Source organism: Anopheles maculipalpis, chromosome 3RL (genome assembly GCF_943734695.1).
Source record: "Anopheles maculipalpis chromosome 3RL, idAnoMacuDA_375_x, whole genome shotgun sequence".
NCBI lineage: Eukaryota > Metazoa > Arthropoda > Insecta > Diptera > Culicidae > Anopheles > Anopheles maculipalpis.
The window spans coordinates 52,575,731-52,595,504 of NC_064872.1; the positions used below are offsets into that span (position 1 = coordinate 52,575,731).

Sequence of the window (19,774 nt, forward strand, 5' to 3'; positions counted from 1 at the left end):
TGCACTCGCCACTTGAGTGACTCCAGTTGCCAAGCCAACGCGACGCGGGAAACAGGCACAGGGATTCTACCGTACCGCAGGCGGCAATGCGGGTTGGCATCGCGAACGGTAATCAGCAACCCTCGCAGGAAATTTCTTGCGGCAGGTCGACCACTTAACGGGCAAACACGCACCGCTTCGGAAGTTGAGGATACGTTTCCGCCTGTGCTCGGAGCCGTGTGTTAAGTTCAACGTTAGTTCCTTTTTAGTTTCGGTTCTTTTTTTTTGTCACGTTTCATCTAGTGTACGGCAAGAGGCTACATTGGTTCGTGAAGCTGTAGTTGTGAGAGTTTGGAAGTTTACAAGTGAAGTAAAAAAAAAAATCCACTCAAAGCATGTGGTCGCGCTCGTTTATGTCTACGGATAGCTTCACCGGCACTGCACTTTTTCGGGGAGTTTCGTTGGCAATCCTCAAGTGCAAGCAGTGCAGCGTTCCAGTTAATGCCCCGTGCGTACACCAGTCAGTGCGGAGAGACTGTAAAAGATGTTTGTAAGGGTGAGAAATTTATTTAGGCGGGAACGTTTGAAAGAAAAATCGGTGCGATGTGTGCAATGAAAATTTGCGTAAATCAACTGAGAAAATAAATGAAAGAAAAAAAAAATGCTATTCAGTTGTAAAATGTGGTTTAAAGTTCAAATGTGTGTCAAATTAAATTAATTCAAACGATTGCCAAAGCAACAAAAAATACATAGCGAATGCTTATCATTTGATACAGCAGTAGTAAGCATCCATCAATCATTATTTTGATTAAACCCTGTGCAAAGTGACATCAGCTAGTTTTAACTCTCTTCCAGCGTCCTGGTGGATACGAACCCTTCCATAAGAGCGCTCGAAGCTCTACTGTCGACCCAACTAAAACGTACAATGTGAAAGGAAATGCAGAAGTGATAAAGCAATGAGTGAGCAAAGATGTGTGGAAATATCTATCGTACGTGTGCAGCTAGTGTGTTTGTGTGTGTATGTGTGTGTTTGTGTATGTAAATTGTGCAAGTGAATATGTGTAAAACGGTGCATCCTGTGTTCACGTCGAATGCTGCCAGCCAGTAAATAACTATGGTCGCACAATGTTGCACAGTGCTAATGGTCATGCTAATAGAGGGAAACGATTGGTATGTGTGCAGTTGGTAAAAGTGGCCGGTTAAAGTTTTAAACCTTTGATGACGTACGTCCGACCTGCATTCGATTGCATTGAATTGTGATAATTTGTGCTTGGTCAGAAAAGCCCAGAAAAAAAGATTGGAGAAAAGCTAGTGAGTGGAAAAGTGTTACGCCAACAGTGACGGAATTAACATCATGGCACAGGCAAAAAGGATGTGGAATAGCAGAATATCGTTATTATTGGGTTTTCTAATTTTTTCTATAAGATACGGTAAGTGAATGAGCAAAACCTTCAATTTATTTGTGTAATTATTATGAAAATTATTCGTCGTATTAAAAATTCAAATATAAAACAACACTTGCATCGTTCTCGAGATGTTCCACACTTTCAATGAGGAAATTCTGTTATTATATTTCAGCAGTTTGATAAATAAACAAAACTAATTTTCATGAAGATTGGTTTCGGATAAAAACACTTACAGAAGCTTATAGAATAAATGGAACCTTTTTACTCACGTATAGAATTAGTGCAAGCAAGCAAGCTCTTGGCTGACCAATTCAGCCTCTCTAGAGAACGGGAAATTCATTAACTATTTAGAAATATCAAAACAAGTGTCTGATTCACCTTTGAAACTAGTTTCTGCAATTTGAATTACAATTCAGCAATATTTTATCAAAGAAAGCAACGAAAATTGATAGAAACAGCTTTTTACGTAACGTACGAAAGCAAGTTTATGACGCACTTGTGCAAAATTCAACAAACGCACCGAGTACGCATTTTCTGGTGGTATAAAAATTTAATGCAAACCAGCAGAACCACCCACAATGTAAAACTAAAAATAGTCTCAATCCGTAAGGCGGAAGATAAAATGAATGCCAAAAACAAAATCTCATTCTGAGTAGCGATACTTTGTATTGAAAATCGAAACGCAAGAACAACGCAAACGGTTCATAGCTGAATTATTCAATCACTGGGAGAAACACACACATACACAAAAAATGCTGAAACTCTACTGTTTCGATGGCTATAGAAACTATTGCACGAGCATAAAAAAAAACACTGTTCGCCCATTCGCCTGTTCCGTGGCCACAGTCAGCGAAAAATGATGAAATCGGTACTGGCGGTTATTGGATTCCTTTCGTGGTGGAGCAATCGAGATCGTGGGCACCGGGCGACAACTTTTAGGGTAGCTTCTTTGCATGTGAAACACTGCTGGGCACCCGCCGCTCGCATGTAGTAAGTCGCCACGCAATGTTGCAGGAAAGCAAAACACAAACACGAGTTGCCCTGCTCCCGTATCCTGGGGCGCACCGGGCACCGTATAGGTCGGAAGACATTTATTGGCAAGATGTACCGCAAGACTTGTACCGCATGCTGAACATTCGCAGCTTGTGTTTTGGGATTGTAGTGGCAGCAGAACTGCAGCCACCCAATGGATGGTTCAACGAGGTTCGGCAGGAATACGGTTTGCCCCGTCATTCTGCACTAGCCTTACGAGCCGTGTGGCACCGGAACCGTACCGTATTGCGTAACGCACAGTTGGTAAAGCAGTGCTTCCTGCTGTTTGATATCATTTCTGTGATTTGTTGTTAAATCATATCACTGCATGGGGTAAGTGTTTTTCTCTCTCTCCATATTTGGCTATTGTTTGTGAAATGATGAAATAGTTCGTAGAAGTGAAGTTGTTGGCATATGTACTCAATTACCACAAACGAATCTAAACTTTACAGCGAATGCGTCATTCACAGCTTCACAGCTAACTTCAAAACAAGCATCAATGAAAGAAGTTTGTTTGTTAGTTTACAGTCTCTAATGATTTTAGTCGGTTTTTAACAATCAACCATTTTTTAACGAGGGGTCCCTCAAGTCCATCGATCGAATAAATCAAATAAAAATGAAAAAAATGTTCATATTAAATGGCAAATGGCGATCGCACTTTAAGACGAACTTATTCTACAGGGTGTTCAATATATTCAAATACACTTTAAAAACGAGCTCAAACAATGTAATGATAAGATATATTTTTTTTTTTGTATTTTTTTCTTGAAGCCATGTTTATTTACTATCTTTTTGGCACATTAGGAGGGAGCACCCTCCCTTTGTACTTTATCACAAGCTTGAGGCGTTATACTCGCTTTGCTTGGCCAGCATGTATGAGCTTACATAGCAATCAAGGGGATTGAGATCCTGGGAATTGGGTGCCCATTATCTAGAGATCCTGAAAAGCCGGAGTCATAACCTTCTCCAGAACCACTGTTTTGTAGTACGCGGCATTAATTTTGACGTTTTTCTCAATAAAAACCAGTAGAAGCATCCCACGCCTGGATACGGCCCCCACAAACCATCACCGACGCGGCATTCTGGAACCGTAGGATGTTTTTTTGGGACGGGGGGATGCTGACCAACGTCAGCACCCACAGTCGATCATTTTGAACATTGTGCGGCTGTTCCAAAACGAAGAGTTGCTCATTGGAAAACACAAACTCCTGGCCTGCGTGCCGCGAAAGTAGCAATTTGCATCGGTCCAGCCTCTTCTTCTTTGCAGCCTCCGTTACTCCATTTACTTTATGTTTCTTGTACGGCTTGTACCCTAGGTCCTTCGTCATAATAGTATGAGTCGTCCCGATTGTCCCATGCGGATCAGCAGCAGTCTTCCGGATCGAGCGGGTCATTTTTGATGACTGCTGGCGTCCTCGCCGAACGTGGCCGCCCGGATCTTGAACGGTCCTTGGTCGAGCCTGTCTCCCGGTACCAACGGATGGTAGTATAAATAAAATTCCGCTTCACCCCGTAAGATTTCAACCACCGGAATATGTCGCCGGGCTGCTTACTTCCCACAAACAATTTTACTAAAAGATCGCAGCACTCTTTCATCGTGCACAGTGCTTACACACTAAGTGACAGTTATTCGACACCATATGCAACGGTTAGCCTATACATGATACTAAAGCTGACAAAAATATTAATACACAGAATACACAGAGTGCACAATTACAAATCGATGAAAAGTTGTATTGGAACATATTAAACACCCTGTACACAAAATTTATGAAACTCCACTGAAACAATATTTAGTTAGTTAGTTAAGTATATTTTCATTTTAACCACTTTAATCTTACACTTGTGGCTGTGTTCTTAATATTAATGGGTACGAATGCATTTTCTCTCCTCAATGACGTCTTACCTTATTAGCAACGTAGCGGAAGTGAAATTTGGCGATTGTGCGTGTTTTTGTTAAGGGAAAAAAATGTGTTGGAAATTGAAAAACCCTTGAGTTGAAAGGAAACTAAAGCTTTTGTTGCTAACCTATCCTTATTGCTTATAAACTAACAGCATAACAGGGCAAATCTCTTAACATTTCCACCGTTCCGGAAAGGCACCTGGCATCATATGCCGCTTTTGTTTTTCAAAATTCCCCCTGTAGTGAGTAAGTTACAGGGGGTGAATTGTAAAGTGATTAAATACTAAGTGAATTGTAGACGTTTTGTACCAAGGGGGAATTTTAAGAAAGGCTTTTAAAAATTTGTTTTGCAATCTTTGCAGATTTAATTAGTGTGTTGTAGCACAGTTTGACCATACTGGTGATGCATAGGTTTGGGTGAACTAATGATTTGTATAATAACAGTTTGTTATGGAATGAAAGTTTGGATTTTCTGTTGAGGAAGTATTAAATATTTTAGAAGGATAATATATGTATTAGGATAGTATTAAATATTTTCAACCTCAATCCATCGAGAAATAGTCCTAAGTATTTAATGGAGTTTCGTTCGTTTCCGTTAATGTTTGGTAAAGAATATGGCTTTTGATTTCGATATTTGAAATATTATCGCACACGAATTTTAACTTATTGAAAGTACTGTTTCATTTTGCTTATGTTAGGTACCCAGGACATTAATGGCAGTTTATTGAACAATTATAGAGCAAATTACGCCAATTTTTGTTTGATTTACCGGTTTAGCTATGTGTATCACAGAAGTTTACACTTTCCATTTTATTTTTTTTTTCATGTTAATTGCTTTAGGCATATCGAAGGATAACAAATCCTATTCGAAATCCGATCCGAAAATCCGATGCAAAATTAAATCCGATTTGAATCTTTCTAGGAATTGAATCTATGGATGTCTCGAGTCACAAATCTTTTAAAAAAATTAAAACCGTCTCCCCATACGCAGGGATGACTACAGTGCTGGGTATTCAAAATCGGACACCTCGAATTCAGCCATTCTCTCTACATTTCAATGCATTTATTAGTTTCTTAGACTTGTAAAACATCATCAAAAATGTAAAGTGGGCTTCTTTAACTTCTCTTCTACACGGTGATGTGAAAAAAGAATTGAAAAAGCTCTTTTCTACGAAAATAATGGGGAGCAAACGACAAAAGTCTTCATATTGCGCTGGGCATTCAAAGTCGGACACCTTAAAATGTATTTAAAAAAAGCATCGTATTTATTAATATTTAGTAGCATTTACATGAGCATGTATTACAGCATTTGGACCAATGTCAAACGAAAATTTTAATCGATTTTATGCCGTTCTTCGTTCATTATTTTCACCAACCTATTCAAATTGGAAGGCTTGCGTTTTGCAAATTTTTTTATTTTTATTTTTTTTTTCAGTTGGTACCAAACTTGCTCGATTATATTTAGGTCTGGTGACTGTTGAGGAGTTGCTAACACTGATGGGCAGTTGTACAACCACCACATTTGTATCGTCCGTGCCTTATGCATGGAATTATTGTCCTGATAGAACATATAATCATCTGCAATACCCAATTGTTCAACACTTGGCTGAACATTTGCCTTAAGAATTTCGATAGAATGCATAGCATCCATGATTCCACGTATAACACGTGATTTGCCAACTCCTTTTGATGTCATACAGCCCCATAGCATGACGGAGCCTACACCGTGTTTTACTGTTTGAATGGTAAATTTGCCATTAAATACTTCACCAGGTTTTCTATTCGTCCGTGAATAGAACCTACCAAATAGCAATACGGCCAGGCCGTCCCTTATGAATAATAAAAAAAAAGAACCTACCAAAAACAATAATAACATACATGTTTCATTGTATTAAAACTTAGGTTTGAAACGGGTCAGATCTAATAACCTTAGACCAAAATTCAATATTTTTGACCATATACTTTTTGGCAAACTCTAGCAGCCGAAGCACTCTGTTCTTTTCCGATATGACTGTTTTTTTTTTTTTAATTACAGCCCTTCCGAACAAATTTTGTTTTCTTATATAACGCCGAACTGTTGAAGATTCTACATCAATATTACGAATATCTCTGATGTTGTTTTTTATTTCAACTGAGGTCAGGAAGGATTTGTTTAAAATTTGTCGAATAATGTGTCGTCCGTCTTTATTATTAATTTTGCGTTTTGATTTGTTGTTTGGTGTTTTATTAGCAATTCCACCATTTGTTTTTTTTTTCATTTTTGTATTTTTTTTGTGTCGTTGACTGTAGATTTGCTAATATTGATGATTTAACTGATTTTTCTAACACTTCTACCCTTTTCTATGTTAGAAATTATAGTTTTTCTAACTTCAACAGTTGTTTTTCTTCGACATTGTTGAAACGTACTTGTTCTACCAATCACTAAGTTGCTACTGAAAGAAGTGATGCGTTTTAACTTCATATTCGCTTAGTTTGTTCATATCATACGAAAATCCCTACCAAATCTAAGGGTCCGACTTTGAATGCCCAGTGCGATATGAAGACTTTTGTCGTTTGCTGCCCAGTTTTTTCGTAGAAAAGAGCTTTTTCAATTTTGTTTCACTTCACCGTGTAGAAGAGAAGTAAAACAAGCCCACTTTACATTTTTGATGATGTTTTACAAGTCTAAGAAACTAATAAATGTATTGAAATGTAGAGAGAACGACTGAATTAGAAGTGTCCCATTTTGAATACCCAGCACTGTATCTACGGGAAAAACTAAGTCAAGAAAGCCAGTAATGGCAGGCCAAAACCTTGCGAGACTGTAACTTTTAAATAATTTAAAGATGTAATAATTTAAAGTAAAGTATTTCGTTCTGGGGCGGCCCGGTGGTATGGGGGACAGCAGCGTCTGTCTTCAAACGGCATGACCGTGGTATGATATGTGGTATCGAGTAGCCTAGTAAGCCATTCGATGGACGACGTGACCTTAGAGAGGTTGTTGAGCCAAAAAGAATTTGTTCTTAGCCCTTACGATTAGATGTATTACAATCGTTTCTTTGCATCGATAGCGAATAATCATCTCCTAAACCTTAGAATGGTGTTAATATTTCATGTTTTCATATTAGTTTCACTCAAATATTCACACTATTTGTAAGCAGCGTAAGAACCTTTCTATAGAAATATTGGTGTATCTAAAAATATATATTCCTAACAATGAACAAACCCGCGGTCAAAGCAGTTATACAAACACTCGATGAAAAATGTTTTCGATTATAAAACATTTCGGAAGTGAAAAGGGCGAATGCAACGTCCCACAAGACGTGTCCTCCTACAATGCCTTTCAACAATTGGCTGATATTTGATTTCACTCTTTGCAGCCTGCCAAACCTGCCTGCCTCCAACAGACTGCTAATATGTTTATACGCCTCCGGACGAGTGTGGTCTGGCGGAAAAGCACTAAAGCCGCCCACTAGAGTCGGCACCGTTTTGGCATTGGAAGTATTGCTTCAAATAATGGAAAACCCCTTGCGAGCGAGAACAATCCGTTCTGCCTTTTGTTGGCCGGGTGCAGTCGGCAAAAACAAAACATTGCAAAATCGTGAGCTTGAGGAATTCACTTTCTTGCTTTCTTGGATTGGTGAACCGTCTTGCGAATGTAACCGCATGCTGTCGCTCGCTTCTTACAAAACGATGAAAGAGAATTGTGTGTGTGTGTGTATCAGCTAGATTTGGAGTTCGAAGTTGAGTGTGTAACTCTCGCCTTCGCCTTCTTGCAGCGATGCCAGCGTGAATTCTTAAGCGTGCCAAGATAAATATTTGTTGGAAAAACAAACGCATTTCGCAAGTCTTTCTGACTTGCGAAGCTTGTAGGATTTTGACGTCTTTTCTGAGAATTAATTCTTTATTTTTATTTTTTTTTCTGCCAAGGTTTTATGAAAACCCGGTAGAATCAAAATTTAATTTTCCGAATAAAAGATGTCGGTTTGATGATGGATTTGGATCTTGGTATGCGCTTATTTTATCCTTTTAGTTTGGAATGATATTTATCATTTCTAGCTATTAGTAAGCTAAAAATGGTAAGTATTTTATAATCAATTTGAATTAAAATTGCTCCTTAAGATCAAACGCTTAATTAATGCTTAATAAGAGCACAATATGTGGTAAAGCGCACAATATGGAAGTGACAGCCTGATGATCCCAGTAGTGATCATCGGTTGTGAGCATTGGTTTTTCACACAACAGGATTATTTATTTACTTATTTAATTTAGTATGACGGCTCTACACCGTATTGTCGACACCGCTTGTGTGGTGTTGTGGCCGTTCTATTGTTGACCATTATGCTACGGTCTGGACTGCAACAAACAAGCAAAATGAGTTGTCAGTCCAGCAGTGACATTCTGAGCTCGCTCTGGTCAGCGTCCAATCTAAGGATGATCGACAAACTCCATCCCGTCGCAGCAAGAGTGACTCGAGAATGAACCCGCCAAACACCCCGAACCCAACGCCAACGCTGTCAAACTTGTTGTGTCAAGGCTGGACTGGACCAGAGAACACTGTACTATGGGATACGCCTTTCCTCCTTTTTTGCGGTAGAGCTGTAACCGTCCTCGAATACTGTTGAGCCGTTAACGAGTCACCCGTAGCACTACAAAGAAAACACTTAAGTCATAGACAACACAACATTTAACAAAAAAGCAATGGTGGGATAAGATTAAGGATTGAAAGGATACTAGGGATGTGGAATCATAGAAGAAGACCGTTATCTCTGGCGAATCGGAAGATGATCCTCATGTAGGGAAGCTCATTGGTAGCCAACACTTCTCTAATTTCAGTACCCGGTCGTCTGTCGGGCCTCGACTGCGCTCAACAAGGAGGGTCTTGCGGTTTCAAATTCCACGCAGGACCACAGAAGATGATCCACATCGTGGAATCCGTCACCGCAGCTACACACCTTTGTCTGAGCCACAGTTACACGATGTAGATGAGCATTCAACGCAAAATGATTCATCATTCGAATGAATGTATGAGGCTTTGCCAGCGAGACAGGAAAAGTTGCTGTGGAAAACGAAGAAACTCCTGGGCCGAGATTGATCGGTGGTAAAAAAGGCCTTCTTAGACGCTTGTTTTGACCAGTGAGTCTGTCTTTTCATTGCCGGGAATTCCACAATGAGAAGGGACCCAGATTAGCGAGATCCCAAACGCCTCATCGAACATCGAGCCAAGCAGATCAATGATTTTTATGGTAAGGAAATCCTGACTCTTAACAGCCTTGGGTGATCTCAGTGCTTCAATAGCACTAAGGCTATCAGTGAAGATGAACAACATGATTGTTATCACATATTCTCAGTATGCGGAACAGAAAAAACCTAAAATAGCAGTGTCTGAGTTTCTAGTGACAAAATCATTAAAGCGACTTCGAAGCTATTAGAACCAGACTGGAGCAGTACCCCATCTTGTGCTACGATAACTCTGCTGGTGAGGCATTTCTATGTTCTGCTGGATTTAACTTATGTTATCGATGTATACTCCTTAAACACACACTTTTTGATGGCTAGGGCGACGATGGATTTAATTTCAACAAAAGCATTAATCGATCGCACAACGATAAACTATTGTTTAACCTATCTAGTTTTTCCTACGACGATGACGACTATCGTTGTTTTTCGTATGTCTGTTTTTGACAACGAAAATACAACAATAGACATTTGAGCCGTTGAAAAAGTTATAATTAAATTTTGTTTTTATTTTGTAAAGCCATTTAAAAATGTTGCTTCCTTGAACGAAATCAAAATTTCACATATAAAACTCCTCTAACACAGAGTAGCTGCCTGCTGACACAATACTATCTAAGTGAATTGGCCGAAATTCGCGTCATGACAAAACCAACCAGATCATAAAATTTTAACTGTGCAGTCAAACACATCCTGTATTCGGTACAAAACTTCACATTCAGCTTGTCGCTTAAAATCGAAATAAACAAGACAAAACAAAAAAAAACATCGCGATTCAATTCCATAGCGACCCACACCAACGGGCCACCCCACGAAAAAAAGGGTTGATGTTGTTCGAGAGATGGCAATTTTATTTATGATTTGCACTGCGCTTTGACGCGTCTATCCGCAACCCGTCCCATTGGTTTTGGGGAAAAGCTCATAAAACCGTCAACAACCGACCGCAACCGGCACGGAGCATCTTGCGCCGGTACCAGCAGCGAGGGTAGGCCGTATATGCCGCGCGCCGAGACGTAGGCTGGCGTCGTCGGAACAAAGTGCTTGGGGACTTATCTGTGTGTATCGCGTTGTCAAGAAACGATGGTGAAAAAAAAACAATTTTCTTATCCAGCCCTCGCACGAAACCCAAGCATTCATTGTGTGATGGTTTGTGTGCAAGTAAATTTCCCATCGGACCAACTTGGGTTCCACGCTGCCGGCTCTCGCTTGTTCGCTTAGTTCGGCATCCTCACCGAAGGATGCCCAAGCTCTTCATTGTGTTGCGAGACTTTGCTTACTTTTCGTGTTGTTAAGCATTTTTCGCATTTTTGATTCATTTTTCTTCCTTTTATGATAACGCCTTGCAGTCTTTTTTGTTGTTGTTGCTTTGTTTTGGTCGAACAGTCAGAAAACCCATCGAAATCAAACCCACAGGCCACCACCCAAAGGCCCAGTGCGAGGACGGAGGAAGTTGGGGTGAAACTTTTTAAATTAAGCGATTCCAGCCAGAGATTGTCAGAGAAATTTATGTATATTAAACACCAAACCGTTGCTGGGAGGCACAGCCAGTTGAAGTAAATGAGGCAAAAAATGTGAAAAAGAAATTAAAAGACAGTCGGTGTCGGTGTAACGTTGCAGCCATTGGAGGCGTATCGTTTAAATTGTTAGCAATTCGCTATTTATTGATTCGCTGCCATGATATCACATGGTTCGATATTCGAAATCGAGGCAATTGGTTTTAATGAATTTTAATGTGTTTTATTATGCAACTAGCAAATAAGGAGAAAGTTTGTTACAGGTTATTTTTACATACATAGCAACCCATGAAAGACACTAAAAACTTTATAATTTCGGAAGTCAACCTTTTGTTTTTAAATATCAGCCAATGGTTTTCATTGTGTTCTGTCGTAGTAATACGGCAAAAAATCATGAGGATCTCCCGGTCATACCTCAACATCATCAGCTCGGCCGAACATCCATAGATAGTTATGCTGAGTATTTGGTGGGACCAGCTCGGCGTCATCTACTACGAACTTCTGAAACCGGGAGAAACAATCACTGGTGAACGCTACCGGAAATAATTAATGAGTTTAAGCCGAGCACTGCGTGAAAAACGGCCAGAATAATCGGCCACATGTTGCGCAACCTGTGTAAAACTACCTTAATACCCTTTTAGCACCTTGTATGTACTACTTTTTACTTCTGATCGTCTTCGGAACTACACTTGGATTTTATCTCGCGCGAGTTGGTCTAATCTCTTGGACGTACCGGGAACGAATGAATTTTTATCCGGTGCGCCACCGAACGTCTAACGTCTTACGTCTGGTGACGTTGCCTGCCTCACATGGTGACATGGCCCGGTCAACAATGGATCTCCAGGAAACTCGATCCCTGGCTGCAGCTTTCCATCCTTGGAGGCACCCAATCTCCGACAGGTCACCCTTCACCTGATCCAGCCAACGAACTCGCTGTGCTCCTCATCCTCATAACATGCCCCAACCATCGTATCCTGCCGGTCTTTGCTACCATCAGGATGTCCGGTTTTCCGTATAGCTCAGCAATCTCGTGGTTCATCCTTCTCCTCCACACTCCATGATCGAGCACACCGCCAAAGAAGGTCCGGAGGATACGACGCTCAAACACGCCAAGAGCGTTTGCATGATCTGCTCGGATGATCCAAGACTCGTGGCCATATAGGACCACCGGGCGAATCAGTGTGCGATATATCTCACATTTCGTGCGGTCTCGAAGTCTTCTGGATCTCAGCAGACGGTGAAGGCCGTAGTAGGCACGATTCCCCTGAACAATGCGTCTCCGGATTTCGCTGCTGACATCGTTATCCGAAGATACGACAGTCCCAAGATAGCAGAATTCCTCCACTACCTCGAGGTTGTCGCCGTCGACTAACACGCTGCTTCCCACTCGGGCTCTGTCACGATCAGAATCTCCGGCTCTCCGTCCGTCCTCTTGCCTCAGTCTGTCTCCTTGCCTCAGACACCTGTGAGATTCGAACGATTCCGACAGCGTGTCGAACGATTCCGCCTCAATCTCAAAAATAAAAATGCCACTGTAAAACTAAACTTACGAAAAAACAGCCGTTATTTATTTGCGCATCTAATATTTGAATATTTGTTATTGCTTTTAGTTTCGAAATTACGGCCAGAGACTTAGTTGGTTTGTGCGATCTAAGAAAAAAATAAATTATCAATTAATTGCAATGGTCAAAAAATAAAAAAAAGCAGGAAACTGATGGTATTGTTACGGGAAGTTTTAGTTTTTTTTTGTATGACATCCATTGTACACCCCTCAATTAAGCTCAAAATTGATTTGAAACAAGGCTGATTTTTCAAAGTGATTTTTTTACTCATAAAAACGGTCTGCCCTTATGATTCAGCTCAAAATGATATTAATAGCGAGATATTAATAGTAAGAATAGCGTCAACATTTTTCCAATCTACAGCGATGAAAAATTAATGGTGGTGAATCATGTATTAAACAGATAATAAATAAAAAAATGACAGCAAAACTATGTTTTTACCAGTTTTATTATAACGACTAGAGTTGTGTTGAACATTGGAGGTACTGTATACACGAATATTTAATATTTTGTTATCATTTCACAATTCACACAAATATTAGAATCTACAAGAATCTGTAAGAAATTTGTAGGGAACATGTAGCGATAATTGTACTGCTAAACAAATCAGAAAACTTTCAGAAAACTCAGAAAAGAAAGAAGGCATGTAAATAGTGTAGAAATTTAGCCTAACGGAGAAGTAAATCATATTTATTATATGTGGTTGTCATAAGTTGAACTGGAGCGGCCCGGCGGTGTAGGCGAAAATGGCGTCGGTGTTTACGGGGCAGGACTGGGGTTCAAATCCTATACGCACCGTCCCCCCGCTGTGAGGACAGACTTTCCAACTACGTGGTATTGGTGGCAGTCTAGTAAGCCATTTTGGTGGCCGGTATGACCTAGAGGGTCATTTAGTAGAGCAAGAAGAATTTGAATTATAAAATCTTGCAAGAATGTATCTCTAATTGTGTGCGATGCTTTTTATCATGATAATAATATTGTTTGTTAGTAACCTATCACTGTATAAAGAAAAATATCTCGACAATTATGTTGCTTAGTAATGCAAAAATTGTGTTTTTTTTTTATTTTAAAAAAGGTCCGAAGGTCAGACTGGTAGCAGAGACGACACCAGGGCCGGTCTTTATACGACAGGTTCGGGAGAATCGTTTGGGTCGATTAATGCGTAGGTCGTCTTTACCATCGAGCCTCCCGATTTGGAGTGCAGGCAATCTCATTGAAAATTTTAATATAAATATAAAATATCCACAAGTTGTTACATACATAAAAGATACATAAAGGGACATAGCTGAATATTTCATCCGAAAAATTTGTACTGGAAATGATGCGTCACCCCTCCGTCTCATCTTCCCCACTTCCCACAAAATCTTTCGTAACTATAACACAGGAATAAATGAAGAGAAATATTTGGAAAATTCTAGTTTAGAAGAATTTTTTATTTAAAAATATTTTCTTCTTCTTCTTCTTGGTTTAACGTCCTCTAAGGTCACACAGGCCATCAAATGGCTTACTAGGCTCTTCCCGATACCACGCTCCTGGATAGTCAGTCTTCACTACGGGGGGACGGTCCTGTCCTTTGAAGACTTGCGCTGCTGTCGTCTTCTCCAACGGGCCGCCCCGCATTGAACATATTTTAAATTATGTTCCAGACATAATTCATCTGTTTTATTTACATTAAATTTATAAAACTTATTATGTCTGTTACATTTATAAGTCTACCTTTTGTGCTAAACTAATAAGACGAGAGTTAGTTTTTAAGATTAGGAATGTAAAGCTTTTCAAAGACGGAAAATGTTACTGATCATGCTTTCCATTTCTTTTATCAAAAGAGCACATCAAACCATTTAAAAGCTAAACTCTGCCAAGACATCGACAAAGGGAAACCCAATTATCGAACGCAAAAAATGACATTTGTTCCCGCCGTGTGAGATACTTTTCCTTTTCATATACAAGCTCAATTCTATCATCTCATTGCCCGATAGAAAAAAGCAATGCTTTGTAAAACGTGTATTGAAGAATATTTTGAACACCTTCGTAGAAAAGGGAAACACGTCAGAGATAACCGTTTCTAAGGAATACAACCTTTATATCACTGGTTTAGGCCAAATGCATGCAATACACCGCTAGTGTATAGAAGAAAAGATCGGTTCTTTACTACAGTTTTAGCTCACTAAACAACTGTTTGATATTCGTTGAAAACATTCGATTCATTTTGTCCGGTAAACCGGACGCTATCGAGTGGATCGTTACGTCGGGCACTGAATATTCATCCGTTGCAAGCACAGCCCACAATGCCTTCGATGGCAGAAAGCAGAATGCAATTTATTCATTTGATGTCACGTGCAGCATGAATGATATATTATTCAGCAAATATTTACCCTTGCTCCGTTATTTGCAGCTATTTTGCGCACAGAGCATACTATCTGACCATTTTTTGACCGATTCCTCATTCACCAAGTCGTCGAGCAGGTTTCTTCGGGAAGGGTGAATTTTGTATATTGTCACCGCCATTGCACATCACCTGGATTGAATGTAGAAAAATGTTTGGAAGGAGGAATAGCTGGGAACGGTGAGTTAAGAGGTACGAAGGAAAAATGCTCTATAGGTGTTTGCTACCATTTTACTTCCCTATTTCCACTTCCAATATCGTCCGGTATCGGGAGCTCGGGCAGCATCCCGTATGCCTTTGCCCAATGCGATGGACGTGTTATTACACAAGCACACAAACACCACCCTCATATGCCACTCAAGTGGTGCTGCTCGTGTCGAAGCTCGGGATGCTCGTGATTTTTACTGAGATTTTCTCGGTACCATCTTCGGAGGGATAAATACTAAGCAGCGTCTCGCCAGCACCATGCCCTCCCAGTGACATGAGTTCAGCCAATCACAATCGTGAAATGGAGAAAGAAAACGAAAGTCCTATCGAAGCATTCGAGCATTCGGTCGGATGCCATCGTGTGCGCTTCCTTCTCCGGAACGGAATGACATCACGTAAACGAAATGATGTTGCTTAACGGGTGATTGGATTGTGGAGAAATGCTTTGTTGATTCTTCACCGCCCATTTTTTTGTGGGGTATCTCGTGCGAAGAAGGAAGCACAAGGGTCTCTCCAGAGTGTATGATTGTTTTCCACTTTTGGCGTGATTCTTACATTCTGTTTCTCCGTCTTGGTTGTGGCAGTATGGTGCGACACGTGCAGGATGGTGCGCTTTGTAACTAATTCCATTACCGAATTTTGTCACCACAAATCCGATGGCTATCGGTTTGTTTCGCTTTTTGTTCTGTACGTTCTTAATGATGTGGGACGCGTAAATCTATCAAGTCAATCAATGTCTGTTTGTGATAATCGCTCACAATAGGACAGTACGTTCCGTGATATTCAGTCTGATTTACTACAAAGCGATTCCCACCTGCTGGCAAAGCAACCCAGTTTTGCAACGAATCTGTTCCACGTTTCCGCTAACACATGGTTTTCCAGATTACTCTCACCCGCCGAGCAGTTGGCGCACGAAATCGGCAAAAACTGCCAAACGTGTCGTGCTGCGGAAAGGCAGCCGCATGTGGGGGAAAGTCCTCAAAACTTACTTCATGTTACACATGGGCAATGAAAATTTATGAACAGCGAATACCGCTCACAGCGGAAAAGGTTACGCTCAATGGCACGGAACTGTCAAACGAGCAGCAACACGACCATGTCCTCGCTCCCAGTGCGGCTTCCGTACATAGTACGGCGCCCTTCATACGGCGCCAGCTGACTGGCAGAGGTTGCAGCCAAACCGCGAGGACTTTTCCTAACTTTTCCGCGCGACACGCCGGTTCTGGTAGCCGTGTTGCTCGGGTGTCGCCTGGGGCTTCTTTATCATTCGTCTTATCGTAATCTGGAATCGCGCTCGCTGTCTTACACGCCTCGGTGAAAGTTCGCCTCTGCTACGGCTGGGAAACGTACCATCCTAGCCAAGCGTGCACATTGGAACGAATTTTTCGAAATGTTTTGGACAAAATATTCTTTGCTTAGCAGAAATTTAATTGTGCACCTTTAGTGCTTTTATAGAAACAAAACTACGGATTGATATAAAACTAAAAGTAAAATACATAATAAAAACATATTTTACTTGTTGCAATAAAGAAGCTTTCGGTCTTCTCGTTCTTCTGAATCTGATATTCCTTTCTAAATGATTCTTTATTTATTTAACATGAAATATTTTACTACAATTCGTGCAATACTTTTATTGAGTAATGTTTTTCCTTTCGCACACCAACAAACGGTTCACCGTGAGTTTTGTTGGATGTTTGTTGCAAGTTCATCACTGTACTGTTTACCATTCTTCCCAGCCCAAGCATACTAATCCCTCCGCCGTGCGACACCTAGCGGTTAAACTCTGTATCACCACTGGGAGGACCCGTTGTTTGTGCCATGTTCTTTGTCAAAGTTGTTTGATTTTTGGACATTTATTATTCCCACAGCACTGACCTCGCCGTGGCCAAGAATCGCGTTCGTTCATTTGGGGGATGTTGCTCGCTTTTTTTTCTTGCTTTCTTATTACTTTCATTCCCTGATTACTCCCGTGATCCCACACAGTCTAGGTAGAATGTCCAACCGTTTTTTTATGTCTTCTTCTCGTGGATTGGGAACAGTCGCTAGATCTGTTGTATTTTGTCATGATTTTGTTTTTCCTTGCCCTACCTTTCGCGAGCTGCGCCCGTCGGCTGGCAGTACAAATAAGTTCAACCAAGTGACACAGCCTTCGACAAGAAACAATAAAAGTAAAGCAATAAAGCCGAACCGCCAGAAACGAACGTGCACTAGGCGAGTCATAGTGAGATGGCAAGGGACGAGAATCACGGCAGAAATTAAGTTTGTTTTCTTGTTGCGACCAACATCGACAGAGCTTTAGCGCGCCTGGAGCTAGGCAACGTGGTGTTTATTTTTGTTTGCACCGTTTTCCCATCGTTGCCCGAATATGTGCCTCCAAGGAGCAATCAATTAGGTGGCTTCTATCTTTTTATGCTGTTTACTGTTTCGTGTTAGTTTGTCCCACCCGAGAGCTACCCCGCATTGGCTGGGTAAGGATGCTGGTGTCCCAGAACACGGGTGGAGTTTGTCGGTCGGGTCGGTTAGGTACATCCCAAACGTACGTTTGCCTTCGGATATTGTGCCCTGGCGTGCTTCCCCATGCTCAGGTGATGATTGCAATAACGTTGCACATTGGGCAATAAACGGAGGAAATCTCACGGGTAAGATGTGCTTCACAGGTAAATGTTGATTGCTTTTAAGGGATTGGTCAACTTAGCTTGGCGCAACTAGCAAAGCACCAACTCCAACGGCTGGCTTAGAAATTGCGTTCGGTACGTACATTATTCATGCCGCATGCTAAGCACTTATCGCAATATTTATCATCCGAAAATATCCGCAAAACGAGTCCTTTCATCTCACACATCTTATGTGTTTTGTATTGGAAAACTTTAGGACGATTATTACGAGCGCAACGGCACTGTTTGCCTTACCACGCGAACAACTTTGTCTCGGTCGTTTAATTTTCATCTGCCTAATTGCGCGTTAAAATGAATACCACGTGCGCAACAAAAGGTTGGACCGCTGCGTACCTTTTTCCTGGCCTCGTCGCCACCCAGCACCAAGCCCCATACCTCTACAGGTGGTTTGTTCGGCGAAACAAACAATGGATTCGCCTCAAACCATCGTTGGTGAGCGATTTTCTTCGCCAAACAAAAGCCCAACCGTGTTTACCGACCACCTTACCGCGCTGCTAGCCAGAACCGGGTGCAGAAGTACTTATTTTCCTGCAGCGCAGCACCGAGGGAAATCAAGTTTTGCGAGATGGAAGCGAACGGTGGAATGTTGTGTGCGCGTGTGTGCAATGTGATTTACCATCCTGTGACGGTCTATTAAGCTAATACACGACACCGGTACGTGCCCCAAAGGAGACAACACAAAAGGAAAATCGTTCGTATTTCTTTGCCAAACTGTCCATCTAACCACACAACGACGGGATGTCCTGTTGTATGCTTTTTTATTCTGGAGTTTACTTTGATGATTTCAGGGGGGTTTTTTTTATATTGTATACGCTCCTTTTGGACAAAGTAATGTAGGTGAGTGTAGATCAAGCACCAAGCAATCCTTCCAATTGGTTCCACGGATCGGTACTTTACTCACGTCTTAGAGTGAGTCGTAGATTTCTAACTGTCTCTTATGGCGAGTTTATTGTTGGTGGTCAAAAGTCATGAGAAGCGATATGAGAAGGACATGCATAGCTTCTGTAATGTTTCAGGTAATTCCACTTTTTACCTTCTTTAGAAGAAAAATGCATATAAATATAGAACACGCTTGTTTCCGAATACTTTGAATTTGTTTAGCATCATTGCAGCGAAACAACATACGTGCAATTTGCAAGCAACAAACCAACGCCACTTGTTTCAACTAATCCCTTCTTAACCGAGCGTAACCCTCACCAGCACGGTAGACAGCTTTTCTTATGGAAAGGAAAATGGTACCCCCTGGCAGGCAAGCTTGCCGACGCCGAATGCTAACGACCTGCAAAGCAGAAAGGCAGCACATCAATCAATCATCTTAACAGACCTCGCCACGCCGGACGAACCGGCCGGAGTGTGTTGGGCCCGAAAAACATCTTAAGCAAAGCTATCCAAACTTATCCCATGCGAAAGCAGTGCCCAAGAAAAGAGTTTCCGACGATGAGCCGACAATTTGGTGCCTGCTGACTGCTGAACCTCGAGCGCCTTCAGCTTGGACCCGACGTTCATCAATCACGCCCTCAAAAGCCCAAACCTAGGTTCAGCGTTTGTTCCTAGGCGGTGGTTTCGAAACAGCTTCCAGGGGGGGACGATTTTTCCATGGCGCAAATTTCGCTTGCTAGACTAATGGCTGTCATTCAAAGTTGACACATATCACATGTGGTCTTGTGTCTGTGTGGGTTGATAGCAAGGTGCTTTGACCTGTGGTATTTGATCCGAAATCGGCGGTGGTGAAGCGTATCGGATGTGTTTTCGTAATGGAAGGATAAGAGCACAGCCGGGCGTCCAATTACTGTAAACGAAGGATGCTAATGCATTTGAACCCTTGCTGCCGCGTGGCTTACGTTTGGGTGTTCTAAAAGGATTGAAGTACCAAATTTGTCCCTGCTGTGCAAATAA

At 41.3% G+C, this 19,774-nt stretch overlaps 1 protein-coding gene across 5 annotated transcripts in view; it reads left to right on the forward strand.

Moving 5' to 3' along the window:
- Window positions 1-1,332: 1,332 nt before the first annotated feature.
- LOC126561292 (cell adhesion molecule Dscam2) overlaps window positions 1,333-19,774 on the forward strand; it is a 127,680-nt gene continuing 109,238 nt past the window's right edge. For all 5 annotated transcript variants that reach the window (XM_050217329.1, XM_050217330.1, XM_050217333.1 and 2 more), the window contains exon 1: window positions 1,333-1,409. In XM_050217329.1, the coding sequence (XP_050073286.1) occupies window positions 1,334-1,409 (76 nt within the window). In that variant the 5' untranslated portion in view covers window position 1,333. The remainder of the gene's footprint in view (window positions 1,410-19,774) is intronic.